Source organism: Chelonoidis abingdonii, chromosome 1 (assembly GCF_003597395.2).
Source record: "Chelonoidis abingdonii isolate Lonesome George chromosome 1, CheloAbing_2.0, whole genome shotgun sequence".
In the NCBI taxonomy this organism is placed as follows: domain Eukaryota; kingdom Metazoa; phylum Chordata; order Testudines; family Testudinidae; genus Chelonoidis; species Chelonoidis abingdonii.
Genome location: NC_133769.1, coordinates 188,771,184 through 188,789,059, shown reverse-complemented (window position 1 = coordinate 188,789,059; position 17,876 = coordinate 188,771,184). Strand labels below are relative to the sequence as shown.

At 41.3% G+C, this 17,876-nt stretch overlaps 1 protein-coding gene across 4 annotated transcripts in view; it reads left to right on the top strand.

The window, feature by feature from the left end:
- The window catches only part of LIPI (lipase I), a 43,332-nt gene extending 27,970 nt beyond the window's left edge, over positions 1 to 15,362 (top strand). For 3 of the 4 annotated variants that reach the window (XM_075073177.1, XM_032786903.2, XM_032786901.2), the window contains 3 exons: positions 503 to 614; positions 2,263 to 2,436; positions 14,239 to 15,362. In XM_075073177.1, coding sequence (XP_074929278.1) covers positions 503 to 614; positions 2,263 to 2,436; positions 14,239 to 14,326 — 374 coding nt within the window. In that variant the 3' untranslated portion in view covers positions 14,327 to 15,362. The remainder of the gene's footprint in view (positions 1 to 502; positions 615 to 2,262; positions 2,437 to 14,238) is intronic. The other variant, XM_032786902.2, reaches the window with a different exon arrangement.
- Positions 15,363 to 17,876: the final 2,514 nt, after the last annotated feature.

Here is a 17,876-nt window from a genome sequence, read left to right as displayed (position 1 = left end):
CCCAAATTCAACCTTGTCGAGGAGGAGTACAGAAATGGATTTTAAGAGCCCTCTAAGTTGACAGAAATGGTTTCGTCGTGTGGACGGGTGCAGGGTTAAATCAATCTAATGCTGCTAAATTCGACCTAAACTCATAGTGTAGACCAGGGCTGGGTAAATTTCTTAAGAGGTTCAGAAGAGGAGAAAGAGAAACAGAGATGGAAAACCACCTCTGGGCATGAGGCAGGTGCTCAGGAGGTAACCAGTCCAGTGAGAGGACCCTTTCCTTCTAAGGACTGGGGGAAGCCACCAGCTCTAGTCACATAACTACAAATAGCCATCGTATGGAAACTACTTTACTTAATAGCCTCTTACCTCTGATTTGAACCAGTAACCTAGAGAGAGAGATTATGAGTCATCGTCCTAATCCAATGAGTATTTTTAATAGGGAGAGGACAGGAATCATATTTATAATGTTGAATTCAATCTTTGAATCTTATTATTTTCTGTTTCTATTTTGCAGTGTATTACTATTTTGTGGATTTTATTACTTGGAACAAAAGCATTAGGAGAGGTTTCATTAGAATTAAAATAACAGACAGTGCTGGAAACACAATAGAATCAAAAATGAATAGGTAAGTCATGTTTTACTCAACAGGTTTTTTATCTTTTATTTATCTAAAGTTGCCTTACCTTGCAACCGTATCTCTATTGGGATAGATTAAAAAAAAAGAAGAAAACCATTAAAAGTTCTGTTAATTGGGTAAATACAGGACAAGCTTAGATAGTAGAGGATCAGTTGAGGTTTTTCTGCTTTTAGGTAAAAATGAAAAGCCATACTATGTCTAGAAACTTATCATGGTCCCTTTCACTAACAGATCTAAAATAAAAATGGAGGGCACTATCATATAGCGTCAAAGTAGTCCGAGAATTAACACACTGAGGCAGTGACTGCTTGCAGTTATTTTAAAAAGTTACTGAGCAGACTGTTTATAGCTGTCAGTTCAATAGCACACTGTTTATTATTGAATGTAAAAAACATTCTTAAAGAGTCTTTACCATTATACATGCAATAACAGTGCTGAATTAAGGCATTAGCAACTCAGATTTGTCTTGGCTTTCACAGATTTGTTAGAATCTAAAGACATTTTCATGTAGTATGTGTATATAGGCTTTTTTCTCCTGCTACCTACATAGGTGTAAATTGGGAGTAACTTCATTGAAATCAGTGGAGTGACACTCAAAAAACTAGTGTGAGCTCAGAATTATGTCCTATATAAGTGACCTATGTTATCTTATGCCTGACACATATAGTGTTTCTCATCCAAAAATTGCAATGAACTTTATAAACATCTATTACTTTAATCTCTCAAGGTAGGTAAATAATTATTATTTTCCCCATTTTGAAGAGGAGGAAACAGAAGCACAGGAATTATGATCCTGCTGTTCAGAATCACAGAGCATACACAAAAATGTGCATATTTATATGTACCTAATTTTGTGTGCACAGTTACCATGATAACATACATAAATTGAGTAATTGTACACTTAATGGCCAGTGAGACGTGTAATTACCCATTTTGTGTATGTAATTTTACAGTTTGTACGCACAGCTGTAGAAATTGTCTATACAAAGTAGGTACAATGTGGGGTATGTTGTATTGCAAGTGTAATTGCACATACCTGGCTTTGAAATTTAGTCCCTAAAAGAGTTGCCAAAGGTCTCGCAGAAGTCTTTAGCAGAAGCAGAGGCAGAATAAAATCTAGGGGCCAGATTCTGGTTCTGGCTGCTCTGCACAGGGCATAGAGTATTAAGGGTGTGTGCATGTTAAAGATCACCTTTGAATTGCACAGATCCTATTGCACTCTGTGCAGGGCTGATGCCCATGGGCTAGGTTAAAGCAGCCTAAGGGAGGCTGTAATGTACACCAAATGAAAACTGTCTCACTGAGTTGATGACTCAGCCAGGGATCAGCATGGGACAGTGGTATCCTGGTCACATCTCCTCTGGCCATACCTCTTTTTCTGAACCCTTTGCTAGCTCTGTCCTACAGGAGAATCCTCCTTACACTGTGGCGGTGGTCCCTGGTCAGTAACAGCAGGGTAAGGGCCAGTTTACACATGTAATGTGGTGTAAAATGAATACATGTACCAGGGAATCTGGATCCAGTTCTCCAGACTCCCAGTTCTGAACTTAACCACAAATAAGACATTTTACAAAAAGTAATTTTTTAATAACAGTGGATCTGACTCAGATAACAATGTGTTATACTTTCTCTCTAGTGAAGCTGCTACATTTCAGCAGTATAGACAAGCCAGTATCTTTGTTGGATTTTATGAGGATTTTGACAAAATATCAAGAATTTCCTTGACTTTTTCTACAAGGACCCTAATAGGCCCAAAATATAAGCTCAGGATTCTCCGAATGAGGCTAAGATCTACTACAGATCCAGAAAGGTAAGTGGACAATTGGTAAAAAGGATACTTGAAGATTAGATTGTTTGAGGTGTTTCTGGAAATTATTTATTGGGCTGCTTGTGGAAATTTGTGTATAATGTATAGTCCTAAATACAAGTATATTGTTGTCACAACAAATTATATCCTTGTCTAAGACATAATTCATCCTGCGAAACAGTTGATTTGTGCATAAATATTAAGTACACACTCCATTGTATATGCAAGTTCTGTGCACATACTGCTTACTCTGGCAGGATACTTCCATCCTTATGCAAGCAGTCACAATTAGTTCAAAGGACCACTCCTGTGAGTGAGTATGACCTGCATCTCTAAAATATGCAAGATTCAACCCTTTCCTGTAACAGACATTTTAAAACATTATTTCAGCATTTTTCTGTCCTCTGCAGTGTGTCTGTATACAGATTTTCTCACACACACATACAGAACAAACCTGTTGACTTAAGTGTAGTCCACGTGTGAGTAAGCAAATAGGGTCTGCCCCTGTTTGGATTCTACATTACGAGAGCAAAACATGTATGCCCAGCTTACTGACACTGATAAGTATGTATGATTTCAGTTTTAATGCTTAAATGTCATTTCCTAAGCTCCTTTAACTATTAATGTATTAATCAGTTCATAAAGTTGACAATACCCCAGTAGCCATTCATAAAATCTCCACAGATAACTGTACAGACACCATAACATTTAAACTTTGCCTTTCCATCTTGTGAGAACTAACGATTCACTAGAATGTTGGTAGGAGGATTTTACTTCACAATTTATCCTGCATTTAATATAGCAACATTTTTGCATTTTAATGTATTCCGCACACAAATGCCAAGTGCAGCAAAGGCAGAATTTCAAACAGAATATAATATGAGTTCCCAGTCTAAGAGAATGAGTACTGAATGGAAAATATATACCATTGGAATTATGAGTCACTGACAAAAGTAGACTATTATGAATTAATAACAGTCCTAAATAACATACAGCTAAGAAGTCAGAACCTTGCTAATTTACTTGGAATCCCATGGCAAATTACTTAGTGCTGTTTTTGTTCTGTGCCTCATAGGATAGGTCTACACTGCAGTTAGACACCTGTGGCTGGCCTGTGCCAGCTGATTCATGCTCATGGAGCTCAGGCTGAGGGGCTGTTTAATTGTGGTGTGCTCAAGCTCTAGGACCCTGTGAGGTGGGAGGATTTCGAAGCTCGGGCTGCAGCCGAAGCCTATACATCTACACTGCAATTAAACAACACCTTGGCTTGAGCCCCGTGAGCCCTAGTCAGATGGCCTGGGCCAGCCATGGTTGTCTAATTGCAGCATAGACATACCCTTAGAGGCACAAAATAAACCTTGCAGCCCAGGAAAAGTAAGGGCAAAGGTTGCTGTAAGCCCCCTTTGTACCCTCCCAATTCTGTGCTGCTCTGAGGGCTGAACCCTGGGCTTAACAGCATACCTATGCTGCCTGTGGGTGGCGCTGCTGTCCTGAACCATTCTAGGACATAGCGGGGGAGAGACCGGGGCAGGGGGAGACATACTTGTGGGGACGGAGGCCCCTGAAGGGCCTGGGGCAAATTGCCCCACTTTCCCCTCACCCCCTGGTGACCCTGGAGCTTGCAGCCCCCTTTACCTTGCTGGCAGCTCAAAGCAGCAGGATGACTCAGGAGCTCAGCTGAGCTGCCCAGCTGCTGGCCACGCTGCAGCTCTGCGGGGGAAGACATCCTGGTGGAGCCAGGGGCCCGGGGCAAATTGCCCCACTTGCCTCCCCACCCCCGGCAGGCCTGAAGCTTGCAGCCCCCGCCTCCCCTTACCTTGCTGGCAGATGCTGGCCATGCTGCGGCTCTGAGAGGTGGGGAAAGTGGGGGAGGGCTTGAGGGAGACATCCTCGTGGGGCCAGGGGCCCCTGCAGGGCCTGGGTCAATTGTCCCACTTACCCCCTCGCCTCTGACCAGCCCTGGAGCTTGCAGCAGCCCCCCCATACCTTGCCGGGCCACTCAAAAGGCGGCAGCAGGACGACTCCTGAGCTCAGCTGAGCTGGCCAGCTGGTGCCTGCGGCTGGCCACGCTGCAGCTGGGGAGAAGCGGAGGAGGGGCCGAGGGAGCCTCAGCCTCCCCAGCTGGGAATCTTGGCCCACCGACTGGAGTTCTTTGCCCACCCCCTGGCCCTTTAACAACTGGTTCTCCTCCATGGAGGTCCAATTTTAGCAACTGGTTCTTGGGAACTGGAACTGGCTCCAGTTTACCACTGGCTTCAGGGAATAAAATATATCAAACAACTTCTTGCATGGTATAAAATGAATAATGGGGATTGAAGATGAGGGTCATTTCCTGTGCGCAGGTAGCAAGACAAAATGTGAAACATGTAAGCAAAGAAATAGACAAGAAAAAGGGTTTTAAGGTGCTGGCTGTCCCATGAAATTTCCAATTAAGATTTCATTTGGTGAGGTTTTGGGGAGGAGGTTTCTAATGCACTGTCTACAAAGCTTTTGTACCACTTCAGCTGCACGTATTTGAAACCAGTATAGCTAAAGGTGTACAACTCCCTAAAGTGGGCATAGTTATATTAGTAGAAAGGTGCTTATATTGGCATAGCCTACTCCCATAAATTTAGGGGATAAGCTATATTGGTATTAGGCACATTTATAGCAGCGTAACTAACTGTATCCACACATTGGATTGTACTGATAGAACTATTTTGGTAAAAAAAAAAACCATCTAATTGAAATAATTAAATCGGTTCAAAAACTGTGTAGACCAGGCCTAATTAGTATGATGAAGTATGTAGGGATTCTACTCTCAGTAGAGCTAAAATGATTTTACTTAAAAGCATTTATAGTGAGAGAGACTCTAAGGCATAAATTAGGCCTTGGCTACACTGGCGCTTTACAGCGCTGCAACTTTCTCGCTCAGGGGTGTGAAAAAAACACCCCCCTGAGCGCTGCAAGATACAGCGCTGTAAAGCGCCAGTGTAAACAGTGCCGCAGCGCTGGGAGCATGGCTCCCAGCGCTGCAAGCTAATCCCCATGAGGAGGTACAGTACGTGCAGCGCTGGGAGAGCTCTCTCCCAGTGCTGGCACTGTGACCACACTCACACTTCAAAGCACTCCCACGGCAGCGCTCCCGCGGCAGTGCTTTGAAGTTTCGAGTGTAGCCATACCCTTAACGTTGTAAATATTTTTCTATCCAACAACCGTAAAACAAGAGAGCCATGTCATAAAGTTTATCAGCATCCAAGGTTTTTTAAAAATTCAGTAATCTGGTAGAGTAGGCAGACCATAAATAGACTGCCCAATCTCAGTCTTGCCTTGTGTTCTTATTTGTGGACTGCCAGAAGTTGGGACTGGATAACAGGAGATGGATCATTGGACAAATTGCCCATTCCTTTCATTCCCGTTCATTCTGGTCCCTGAACTGGCCACTATCAGAAGACAGGAATACTAGCTAAATGGGCGATTGGTCTGACCCAGTATGGCCATTCTTATGTTCTTGTTCATGCTTGGAACTCCCATTAATTTTACTATGAGTTGCACATGGTCCATTATTTTAATGTTAGGTTCCAATACTGTCCTTTTTTCAGATGCATATAGCTTGGCAGTGAAAGAATTATATAATCTCCTTCCTCGCCCTCCAAAAATATTTAATGTTTTTAAGTAAAATGTAAACAACAACAACAAAATACCAAACAAAAACAAAAGGAGCAGCAGCACAGGATCCAGCAACAGAGCTGAAAACAGGAGAGTATGAATGAAGCTCAGTTGAAGGAGAAGGGAGGCAAGCCCCTGTTCCTTAGGGACAGTGAGTGAATGAGTTCTTCAGAGAGAGCTTATGCTTGCTTCCTGATTTCTTTTCTGTTTTCAAGTTGCAGTTGGTAGGGGGCAATGTGCTGGGAGAGAAGCAGAGTCTTGGATCACAGCAGGGCCCTGATTAGGCAGGCAGCCAAGCAGCCAGCCAGTGTCACAGGAACAAGCCATCAGAGTTGAAAACAGGGGAGTTTGAAGGGAGAGCTGTTGGAAGGGAAGGGAGGCAAGTTCCTGTTCCATAGAAGCAATGAGTGAGTTCTTGAGAGCTTGCTTGCTTGCTTCTTTGGTTGCTGGTTTGTTTTCTGTTTGCAGAGACTGACAGGAGGCAGTGTGCTCACAGTGGAGCCTTGATTAGTGAGTTTATTAACGCAGCCAGTCAGTGGTGCAGAAGCTGCAGCACAATAGCCAGCAAACAGCTGAAAACAGGGGAGTTTGGGTGGGTGTTTTTAAGAGGCGTTTATGGGAGTGAGTGTGGTTGTTTTAATTTATGGAGGTTTTTTCCCCTTGAATGGAGCTTAGGTGTGAAGGCTATCACAGTAACAGAAGCAACTGTGGTAGTGACCTAAGGAATGGAGGACACTAAATGACTGGGTGTGGAGCCTGTGAGACGTACATTGTCCTGAAGTGGGCACCTGAAAGGTGCTTTGTATGAAGTGTCACCTGATAGGGATGATGTAAAAGAAGAGTTGAGGTTTGGAGATGCACGTAGAAACTATGGTTGAGCTTTGAAGATGATTTGAGCACATGATGGAGGGAAGGCGAGAGAAGGCTGAAGGGAAAACACAAGACTTACAGATGTAAGCTGGACTGGAGAACTGTGAGGGTATATTGCTGGATGAGGAAAGTGGTCAGTTGAAGCATGTGACTATCAGAACCAGGCAGAGGAGAACACCTGCTATTGAAGGTGAAATAGAGCTGAGGAACAAGTTTGCTGAATTGAAAAATGAAGGAGTGCAGCAGGCAGTAACAGAGGTAGGAGGGTAAGGAAGAAGAGAAGAGGGGCTAGTCATACAGAAAGAGGGGAAGAGACAGTGGAGATAGCCAGTTTGGAGACCCAGAAGGATAGAGAATGACTCGCATAAGATTGCAAGTGAGAACAAAAGATAGAAAAAACAGAAGGAGGAAAGCTGGTGCACTGCACAATCCCACGAAAGAGACGGGTCTCCTGTGATTGTGGACTCTCTACCAAAAATGGACAGGCCTGTCACCAGAGCTGATCCAAAGAACAGAAGAGTGTCCCAGGAGTTAAGATACAACATGTGGGGCTGAGGCTGAAGAGGATCCTATTGGGAGCAGGGAAGAATCCACGGATGTTCACGTGTGAAGGACAAAATGATACTGCTAGCTTCTCACTGGAATGCATCAAGAGACACTTGCCAGGTTGGGGAAGATGCTTAAATAAATGAAGGTTCAGATAATCTTCAGTGGGGTTCTGTCTGTCCCTAGAAGAGAAGAACAGAGGTGAGACAAGATTCTGATGATCAACAGATGATGCGGGCAGTGGTGCTATAAGGAGGACTTTGGGATGTTCAACCACTGGGAGGCATTCACAACCAGAGGACTGTTCTCATGGGATGGATTCCACCTGAGCAGGGACAGAAATAGACTTCTGGGATAGAGACTGGCACAAATGATTCAAAGAGCTTTAAACTAGGAATTTGGGGAAGATGGTTAGGAGATATTCATGTAATCTGCATGCCTGATTCTAATATTGAGCAGGAGGAAAATCAAGTAAGAGGATAGAGCAATGGAGAAAGGAATGACAGATGGTAAGGGAATGGACATCAAGAGGAAAGATAGTGTCATTGGTATTACTGACAGTAGAATTATTGAGCCTAATCAGACTAGGAAGCTGGGTGAAGCCAAGCAGAAACAACTAAGATGTCTGTACACCAATGCAAGGTGTCTGAGTAACAAAATGAAGGAACGAGAAATATTGATGCAGGATGTGAAACCAGGTATTATAGGATATCAGAAACATGATGGAATTGTAATCATGACTGGAACACAGATATTGAAGTGTATGTGCAGGCCAGGAAAGATAGAAATAAAGGAAAAGGTGATGGAGTAGCATTATATATTAATGATGAGGTAGACTGTAAAGAAATTAGAAGTGATGGAATGGATAAAATGCAGTCTGTTTGAGTCAAACTCATGTTGGGAAGAAAGCTAAGAGAGGCCTCACTGGGGTGGTGCCTGGGGTATGCTACAGGCCCCCAGAATATGATTTGGATATGGATAGAGAGCTCTTTAATATTTTTAATGAAATAAATACTGCTGGGAATTATGTGATTATGGGAGACTTTAATTTCCCAGATATAGATTGGAGGATAAGTGCTACTAGTAATGGTAGGGCCTAGGTATGCCTGGATATGATAGCTGACAGATTTCTTCACCAAATAGTCACTGAAACAAAAAGAGGTGATGCCATTTTAGATTTAGCATTGGTAAGTAGCCAGACCTCACCGAAGAGTTGGTTGTAGAGGAGAACCTTGGTTCGAGTGTTCATGAGCTAATTCCATTTAAACTAAATAGAAGGGTAAGGAAAAATAGGTCTGAAATAAGAGTCCTTGATTTCAAAAGGGCAAACTTTTTTTAAAAAAATGAGGGAATTAGTTAGGGAAATGGACTGGAATGAAGAAACCAAGGATCTGAATGTGAAGGATGCTTGGAATTACTTTCAGTCAAAGTTGCAGAAACTATCTGAAGCCTACATCCCAAGCAAGGGGAAAATATTCATAGGGAAGGGTTGAAGACCAAACCAGAAAAGCAAGCATCTCAGACTGGTTATTCAGAAAAAGCAGAAAGAAATGAAGCATCAGATGGTATAGCAAGGAAAGTATCTTTTGGAGGTCACTAAGTGTAAGGTAAAAGTGCAAACTGTCAAAAGCCAAGCAGAGTTGGACCCTGCAAAGGAAATTAAAACAAACAGTAAAAGGTTTGTTAGCCATATAAATAAAAAGAAAATAAGGAAAGAAGTGGTACTACTAAGCACTGAGGATGGGTGGAGATTAAAGATAATCTAGGAATGGTCCAACACCTAAACAAGTAATTTGCCTCAGTTTTTAATAAGGGTAATGAGAAGCTTAGGAGTAGTGGCAGAGTGGCTATTGGAAATGAGGGTATGGAAGTAGAAATTACCACATCCAAGGTGGAAGTCAAACTCAAACAGCTCAATGGGACCAAACTACGGGACCCAGATAATTTCTATCCTAGAATATTAAAGCAACTGGCACATGATATTGCAAAGCCAATTGCAAAGATTTTTGATGAATCCATAAACGTGGGGGTCATACCTATGATTGGAGAATTGCTAATATATTACCTACTTTTAAGAAAGGGAATAAACTTGATCCAGGAAACTACAGGCTAGTTAGTTTGACCTCAATTGTATGCATGGTCTTGGGACAGATTTTGAAAGCAAGACTAGTTAAGGACGTAGAGGTAATTGAGGTAAAATACAACATGGTTTTACAGAAGGTAGATCATACCAGGCCAACCTGAGCTCTTTCTTTGAGAAGACAACTGATTTTTTTTAAGACAAAGGAAGTGCAGTAGATCTTATCTACTTGGATTTCAATACATTCCCTACTGGGGAAATTATTAGTTAAATTGGAGAAGATGGGGATTAATATCAGAATTGAAAGGTGGATAAGGAACTAGGTAAAGGGGAGACTACATTGGGTCATATTGAAAGGTGAACTGTCAGGCTGGAAGGAGGTTACTAGTGGCGTTCCTTAGGGATTGATCTTGGAATCAATCTTATTATTCGTTCATGACCTTGGCACAAAAATTGAGAGTGTGCTAATAAAATTTGCAGATAGCACAAAGTTGGAGGTATTGCCAATACAGGGGAAGACTGGAGTATCATGGAAGATCTGAATGACATTGAAAACTGGAGTAATAGAAATGGGATGAAATTTAATAGTGCAAGGTCATGCACTTGGGGGCTATCAACAAGAATTTTTGCTACAAGTTGGAATGTATCAGTTAGGAGCCACAGATGAGGAGAAAGACCTGGGTGTTTCGTCAATCACAGGATGACTATGAGCTGCCAGTGCGATGTGGCTATGAAAAAAGCCAATTCAATTGTAGGCAGCATCAGGTGAAGTATTTCCAGTAGAGGTAAGGAAGTTACCATTACACAAGGAACTGGTGAGACCTCATCTGGAATACTGTGTGCAGTTCTGGTCTCCCATATTTAAGAAATATTAATTCACACTGGAACAGGTGCAGAGAAGGTCTACGAGGATGATCAGAGGAATGGAAAACCTACTTTATGGGAGGAGACTCAAGGAGCTTGGCTTTTTTAGCCTAACCAAACAAAGACGGAGAGGAGATAAGATTGCTCTCTATAAATATATCAGATGGATAAATAGTAGAGAAGGAGAGGAATTATTTAAGCTATGCACCAATGTAAACAGAAGAACAAATGGATATAAACTGGTCATCAACAAGTTTAGGCTTGAAATTAGATGAAGGTTTTTAACCATCAGAGCAGTAAAGTTCTGGAACAGCCTTCCAATGGGAGCAGTGGGGGCAAAAATCTACCTGGTGTCGATACTGAATTTGATACATTTATGGAGGGGATGGTATGACAAGACTGTCTACACTGGTATGTTGCCAATCTGCAACTGCTTGTAGCAAATATGTGCAATGGCCAGAGATGGGACACTAGATGAGATGGGCTCTGAGTTACTGCAGTGAGTTCTTTCCTAGATGTCTGGCTGGTGGGTCTTGCTGACATGCTCAGGGTCTAACTGATTGTCCTATTTGGCCTTGGGAAGGAATTTTCCCCCGGGGCAGATTGGTAGAGGCCTTGGGATTTTTGCAGGATGGGGCAAGGTTCACTTGCAGGATTAAACCACAGTAAATGGTGGATTCTCTATAACTTGAAGTCTTTAAATCATGCTTTGAGGATTTCAGTAACTCAGCCAGAGGTTATGAGTCTACTACAGGAGTGGGTGGGTGAGGTTCTGTGGCCTGCAATGTGCAGGTCAGACTAAATGATCACGACACTCCCTTCTGGCCTTAAAGTCCGAGTCTGAAATTTCAAAATAATTTTAATACAGATTTTATGATGCTTTTATATGCTATAATTACATAATTGCTCATAGTAATTCCATAAATACCTTGAATTTAGAGTGACTACACATATTCACTTCATGTAGTTAGACGTAATTACAATAATTACATAAATACACCATAATCAGAAAGGTCTGACATATTCATACAGCAAAAGATTAGATTAAGAAAAGGGCACAGGTGCAGGGAGAAGAGAGACTCATGGCACTATGCTAATAGGGGACAGTTGTTGTCCAAGGAATATCATAGATGGGACAATTCTCACCTGACTGCCACATGAGCCACATAGATGGTGTATGGACCCAGGTGTCCCCGGGGGCCACACCCAATTTTCAGGACTCTTCACCTGATCTCTCTGGTGAAGAGAGCAAACTCCGATATGAAGCTTGCAGAGTAGTCTGTGTACTGTGTTCTCTCCCATGGATAAGAAATGTATCTTTACCAGATAAAAATTCCACTGATGGGATGGCAGGTCACACTGGAAGAAATTCCTATATTCACACATTTCTCTCTCTTAATCCACCATTTGTTCCAGTATTGTACTGCTGTGTACTGGTACCTACTAGCTTCAGGTACATTAACATTACAGCACTATATAATTAAAGGTGTATATATATAATGATTTGTTGTTGCAGCTTGGCCTGGAAGCTGTTCCATGAGTTCTTTGACGCTTTCTTGTGAGGAGCTCTAGATAAATAAATGTTCAAGGCTCCAGCAGAACTATGCAGGAATTACCTCTCTCCTGTTCCACAGAAAATTAAAGTATTATTAAAAATATATGCTTTAGATCAACTAGAAATTATGGCTTTGATGCAGAAACTACTGGCTGAAATTCTGCAGAACACAGCGCATAGGAGGTTAGACTCATTAATAAAATCAGAGGGAACCACTATATCTATACAATCTATTAATTTGTCTTCCCTAGGGATTATCGAGTGGGGCCCAAGCTTGCTGTTTTGTATAACATGTGGTAAACCACTGTTCCTTCGCTCACAGATGGGTGGAGATATAATTGACTTGGAAACCCCACTGATAAATAATGAAATAACCAAAGAGGCTGTAAATCTTTTCCCAATTTTTTAATCTTCTCCATGTCATCCACTAAAACCTATCCTTTATGCCATTTAGGCATAGCTGTGAATTGAAGGGCAGTGCATAGCCACACTGCCCCAAAGGGAGCACTAGTATATAGAGGCTGCTGTACTACTCCTTTGCGGGATAGTTTCTTACCCCCACATCCATCCAGCCCCTTCTATCCAGCTCTACTTACCCATGCATGAGGGGCAGGGCCATGGCCTCTCCCTGCCTCTGTGGGGCACTGTGTGCTTCTGCATGGCTCTTATGTGGGTCTCACAAAGAAAGAGGGTTCTTTATGCCCTCCTTACCCTAGTGCGCACCCATGCTGGGACAAGGGAGAATCTGGTACTACAGTATTGTGAGAATTTTGACTTTTCTTAATGTTGACGTGCCAAATTGACCCTCCACTATCTACATAAAACCTTCTCCTATAGGCAGCCATTGCAACAAGAAAAAGGAGGAAATGGGATGACTTGGTTTTGCATTGCTCCATTCACTTATAACAGCCACATCCCTTCCTTAGGAGAATGCTAATGTCATAAACAGATGGTTAAGGGTTAATGTCTCTTTTACCTGTAAAGGGTTAAGAAGCTCAGTAAACCTGGCTGACACCTGACCAGAGGACCAATAGGGGGACAAGATACTTTCAAACGGTAGGAGGAAGTCATGTGTTTGGTTGCGTTGTTTGGGATCGGTGCGCTCTGTCTAAAAGGCCAGACTCCACCAGCTTTTGCCCAATCTTCGGAATATTCTTTCTGTTCAAAATAAGTAAGTAATGACAGCAAGTGACGAGAGTCTTATTGGTTCTCTCAGACGGGGTGTTTTGCGGGAAGAAGTTACCCCTATTTTGCGTAACTGTTGAATCTCACAGGAGTGGGGGTCCTCATCCATAGAATACTGAGACCGTAGAAGCGATTTCCCATACGCTGATACAGAGATAATTTTACGCTTTTCTTTCTTAATAAAAGCTTCTTTTTAAGAAGCCTCGTAGAAAGAGAATTGGTGTAGCTGAGGTTGCTTTTTTGGATTTCCTTGTTTTTTAATAAATCCAAGGGATTGAGTCTAAACTCACCAGGAGATTGGGGGGGAAAAAGGGTTTCCTGTTTTAAAAATACAGAGGAGTTGGATCTGTGTAATGCCTCCAGCAACCCAGGGAGGGGAGAGTCTGGGGGGAAAAGGAGGGCAATGGTTAATTTCTCCTTGTTTTATGACCCAACGGGTTTGGGTCTTGGGTTCCCCAGGGAAGGTTTTGGGGGAACAGAAAGTGTGCCAGACATTAACTTCTGGCTGGTGGCAGCATACCAGATTTAAGCTAGTAATTAAGCTTAAAAGTGATCATGCAGGTTCCCACATCTTGAACTCTCAAGTTCAAAGTGGGGAAAAAAACTTGACAGCTAAGGAAGGATTATATCACACGTCTGCTAACCAGCCCCAGCTAGAAAGAGATCTTTGTACCTCAGTGGGTAGGGGATCAACAAAATAGTCAACCTTAATGGTTCCCTAGGAATTGGCTATTCTGTGCCAGAGCTAGTCAGTCCAAGAGGACAGTTTGAATGAAGACTAAATCCACCTCAGACTGAATGACAACACCTATCTTTATTGGTCAGCCTGACAGTACACTCTTACTCCTTCCCCACAGCACCACTCAGCTTATTACCCAACGAATAAGGAGTAAATTGAGACAAAAAGACTTATTTCCTTGTCTCGAGCATATTTTCTTAAAGGTGGTAAATGCCACCAATTTAATCATTCATATACTATAGTATTTTGAACGTGAATTAAAAATAGAAAATTCTTTTATACTGAGAGCATGTTCTCTCCCCTTGTCTATTTATGCAGGCTGCAGATGTGCAGATATGATTTGGTACTTCTGGAAAACATCGAAACAACCTTCAAGCCTATTCCATGCCAAGAGAGAGACAAGTAAAGAGAGAGCCTCCGCTAATTTGCTTTCTTTTGTAGAAAATATCACTTTTAATTCTTTCTCAGGACTAAGGCCTGCTCTGAGGAGGGAAGTGAGACAAAACAGGCTCAGTTTCTGAAGCTGGAATGATAATCTTCATTGCCTTCTCTGGGTATTGTAGAAAGAAATTCAACAGCCAGTTCAGTCAAATTTTGAAAACAAATGTATGATGGCAGAACACATACAGTGATCTATTAGCCATTGTTTGTAAGTAGCAAGAATATTCCAGGAGTCCTCTGAATTAAATGTAACTATCTGCACTGATCATGGCAAATTAGTCGTCATGTAATGTAAATGTAATTATTTTTATGCTATTTTTCCTATCAAGACATAATTATCTCTCTGTGAATTTAATATGCTATACAGATGATATACAGGCCAAAGATACAGCAATTTTGGAGTATTATATTCACTGAATAAATAATTTGAATTTATTTCATTATCTGATGCTTCTGTTTTTGGAAACCAGAAAAAATAGTTGATATTTGTGCAAATATTTGTAAATTTGCTGTTTAATGCAATTCTCTCTGATCTCCAGTGTCTTCTGTAGATGAATATTATTGCAAACCTTTAAGTGTTTGTCTATTAATGAGAATGGACAAGGGATTGGCGTGCAGGTCTGAAGAAATTGGAATGTTTGTTTATGGCCTGTGTTATACAGAAAGTGAGACTGGATGATCACACAGTCGTAGAATCTATGAAGCTCTGACTATACTTACAGAGAAATTGTGTGGCATTAGGAATGGTGTCTACAATGACCAGATTTTACTGCTAGGTGGGATGAAATAGGTATAGAACTCTGGACATAAATAGCTATCTGCCTACAAGTCTGTTGTACCCATCCCAGTAATGCTCACTGAATGCCTTTGTATAACTGCTGCCTTTTCTATTATTATTTGTGTAGCTCCAGTTTTGCAGAGTGCTTCAAAGACATTGCATTAAATTTAGAAATATTGTCATGAAATATAATGTAATGAAAAATAAAACATAACTTCTATTATTTTGCTTATAGTTGTGTTTTAACAGTAATGGAAGAGTCTCCAACCATTAGAAAACAGATATGTCCTAAGAGTTAACTTAGAATTTGTAATTAGCCAATATATTGCAGTAATGCCGGAGGGACCTAATTAGCACTTACTTGTAGTAATGTACTTAACATTATGTTTTAGCCATACGCTAAGTGGTTTGGGAAGTTTAATGCAGTGTTTATGTTTAGCACTTACTAATTCACAGGAGGAGAAAATTGATAAATATGACAGTTTATTGCAACTCAATTTCTGATGTCAGTTAATTTCAATGAAATTAATCAAAATATAATCTGATGTTGCTGAATCCATGTTTTCTTGTAACTATAACATTTCAAAAAAATATCATGATGACAATATAGGGAGAAACTCATTCAAAATTGACTAGGGAATGGAGTCAGTAATCAATCTGCAATAAAGTAAAAATTAAATATACTGAAGATATTATAATAGCTATATCACTATTATTTAAGAGTGTCTTGAAATGTGCTAGGTTAAGAACAATTTACACACAGACGTGAATAATTTTGCACACATGAACTATCTCACTCATTGCCAGGGGATGTGGTGAAGGCCAAAATTATAATGGAGTTAAAAAAAGAATTAGATAAGTTTATGGAGGACAGGTCCATCAATGGCTAGTAGCCCAGATAGTCAGGGATGCAGCCCCATGCTTGGGTGTCCCTTTCCTCTGACTGACAGAATCTGGGAGTGAATGACAGCAGATGGATCACTTGAGAATTGCCTGTTCTGTTCATTTCCTTTGAAGGAGCTGACATTGGCCACTGTTGGAAGACAGGATACTGGGCTGGATGGACCATTGGTCTGACCCAGTATGGCCATTCTTATGTTCTTATCAATGGGATTACTCACTTGAGTAAAATTTAAGCATATGTGCAAATGTTTGTAGGATTGGGCCTAAATTCAGATGCAATTGGGTAGGTAAAAAAGGGCTGAAGAGGATTTGATTCTCAAGGAAAAGTAAGGCCATTTAGAAACATCTCTTCTCTTCCAGCCCAGTTATTATAAGTATAGGGTCATAGGTTACTTTTAGGAGGGGTGTTAATTATAACATAATAATGAACAATCACATAAGACATTGTTTTGATAGTTGTAGGTTCAGACATAAGAAAGGCACTTGACCATTTAAATGCATGAGTTAAATCACTGCTAAATTAACCCATTTTTTTAAAATTACGGTATAACTTACAACTTTGAAAGTCTCCTGCCTATCTCATGCATTTAAAACATGAGACACACTTCCTCTGTTTTAAACTATGTTATCAGATTGGACTGCCTTCTGATAAGTATATGTAAAATGGCAGCTCTTATAGAGCAACATTAATTGCCCTCACAATTATGAAGGTGTTGAAATAGGGATATACATTTCTTTAAAAGAAAAGAAATTATAGTGCCAATTGCTGCTCTCTTCACTAACATAATAGTCCCAGTGACTGCAGTGGGATTGCTCATGTGAGTAAGGGATGTGCGATTTGATCCAATGTACACACTTATATATGATGTAAGAGAGAACCAGTAACATTCACTATCTCAGGGTCACATTCAGCTTCTAGAACCCTATTGTGACATGACTTCAGTGCAGTGGACTCAATATGTGGAGTTTATTGCAGGAACTAGTTCGTACAAAGTATCTGAAAACTAGAAAATAATGTACGTTTGAGGAGTATATACCAGTACCATGATGGAAATATGTAGATAGACCAGGGATTGGCAACCTTTCGAACATGGCCTGCCAGGGTAAGCCCCTGGCAGGCAGGGCCAGTTTGTTTACCTGCTGTGTCCGCAGGTTCGGCTCCCACTGGCTGCAGTTCACCATTCCAGGCCAATGGGGGTGGTGAGGGGCAGCAGACAGCACATCCCTCATTCCACACTGCTTCCCACAGCCCCCATTGGCCTGGAGCGGCAAACTGCGGCCAGTGGGATCTGCAATCGGCCAAACCTGTGGACGCAGCAGGTAAACAAACCAGCCCAGCCCACCAGGGGGCTTACCCTGGTGGGCCACGTACCAAAGGTTGCTGATCCCTGGTCTATCTACATATTTTCATCATGGTACTGGTATATACTCCTCAAATGTACCGGTACATTATTTTCTAGTTTTCAGATACACAGTACAAGCTAGGCACAGTATGTGCCAAAGGTTGCTGATCCCTGAGATAGACTAATATCCTGCCAGACCTCAAAATGGCAACTCTCCAGAGCCTACTTAGGTGATGTCTCAGAGAAGTGGCTTGGTGATTATATTATATGTTTAATGATTTGATTGGACCAATTATGTTTCTGTGATCTGCATAGTCACATATAAATTACTCACTGTTCTCTCATTTCCAGCTCAGAGTACCTAAGCCACACTCTTGCTTAATTACCTTTATCTTTTCTCTGTTTCTTTTATAGTCTTGAATATGTGCATAGGCAAAGTAGGATTTTGGTTGCTGTTGTCTGTACATATATTGCCAATAAGCTATAAAGAA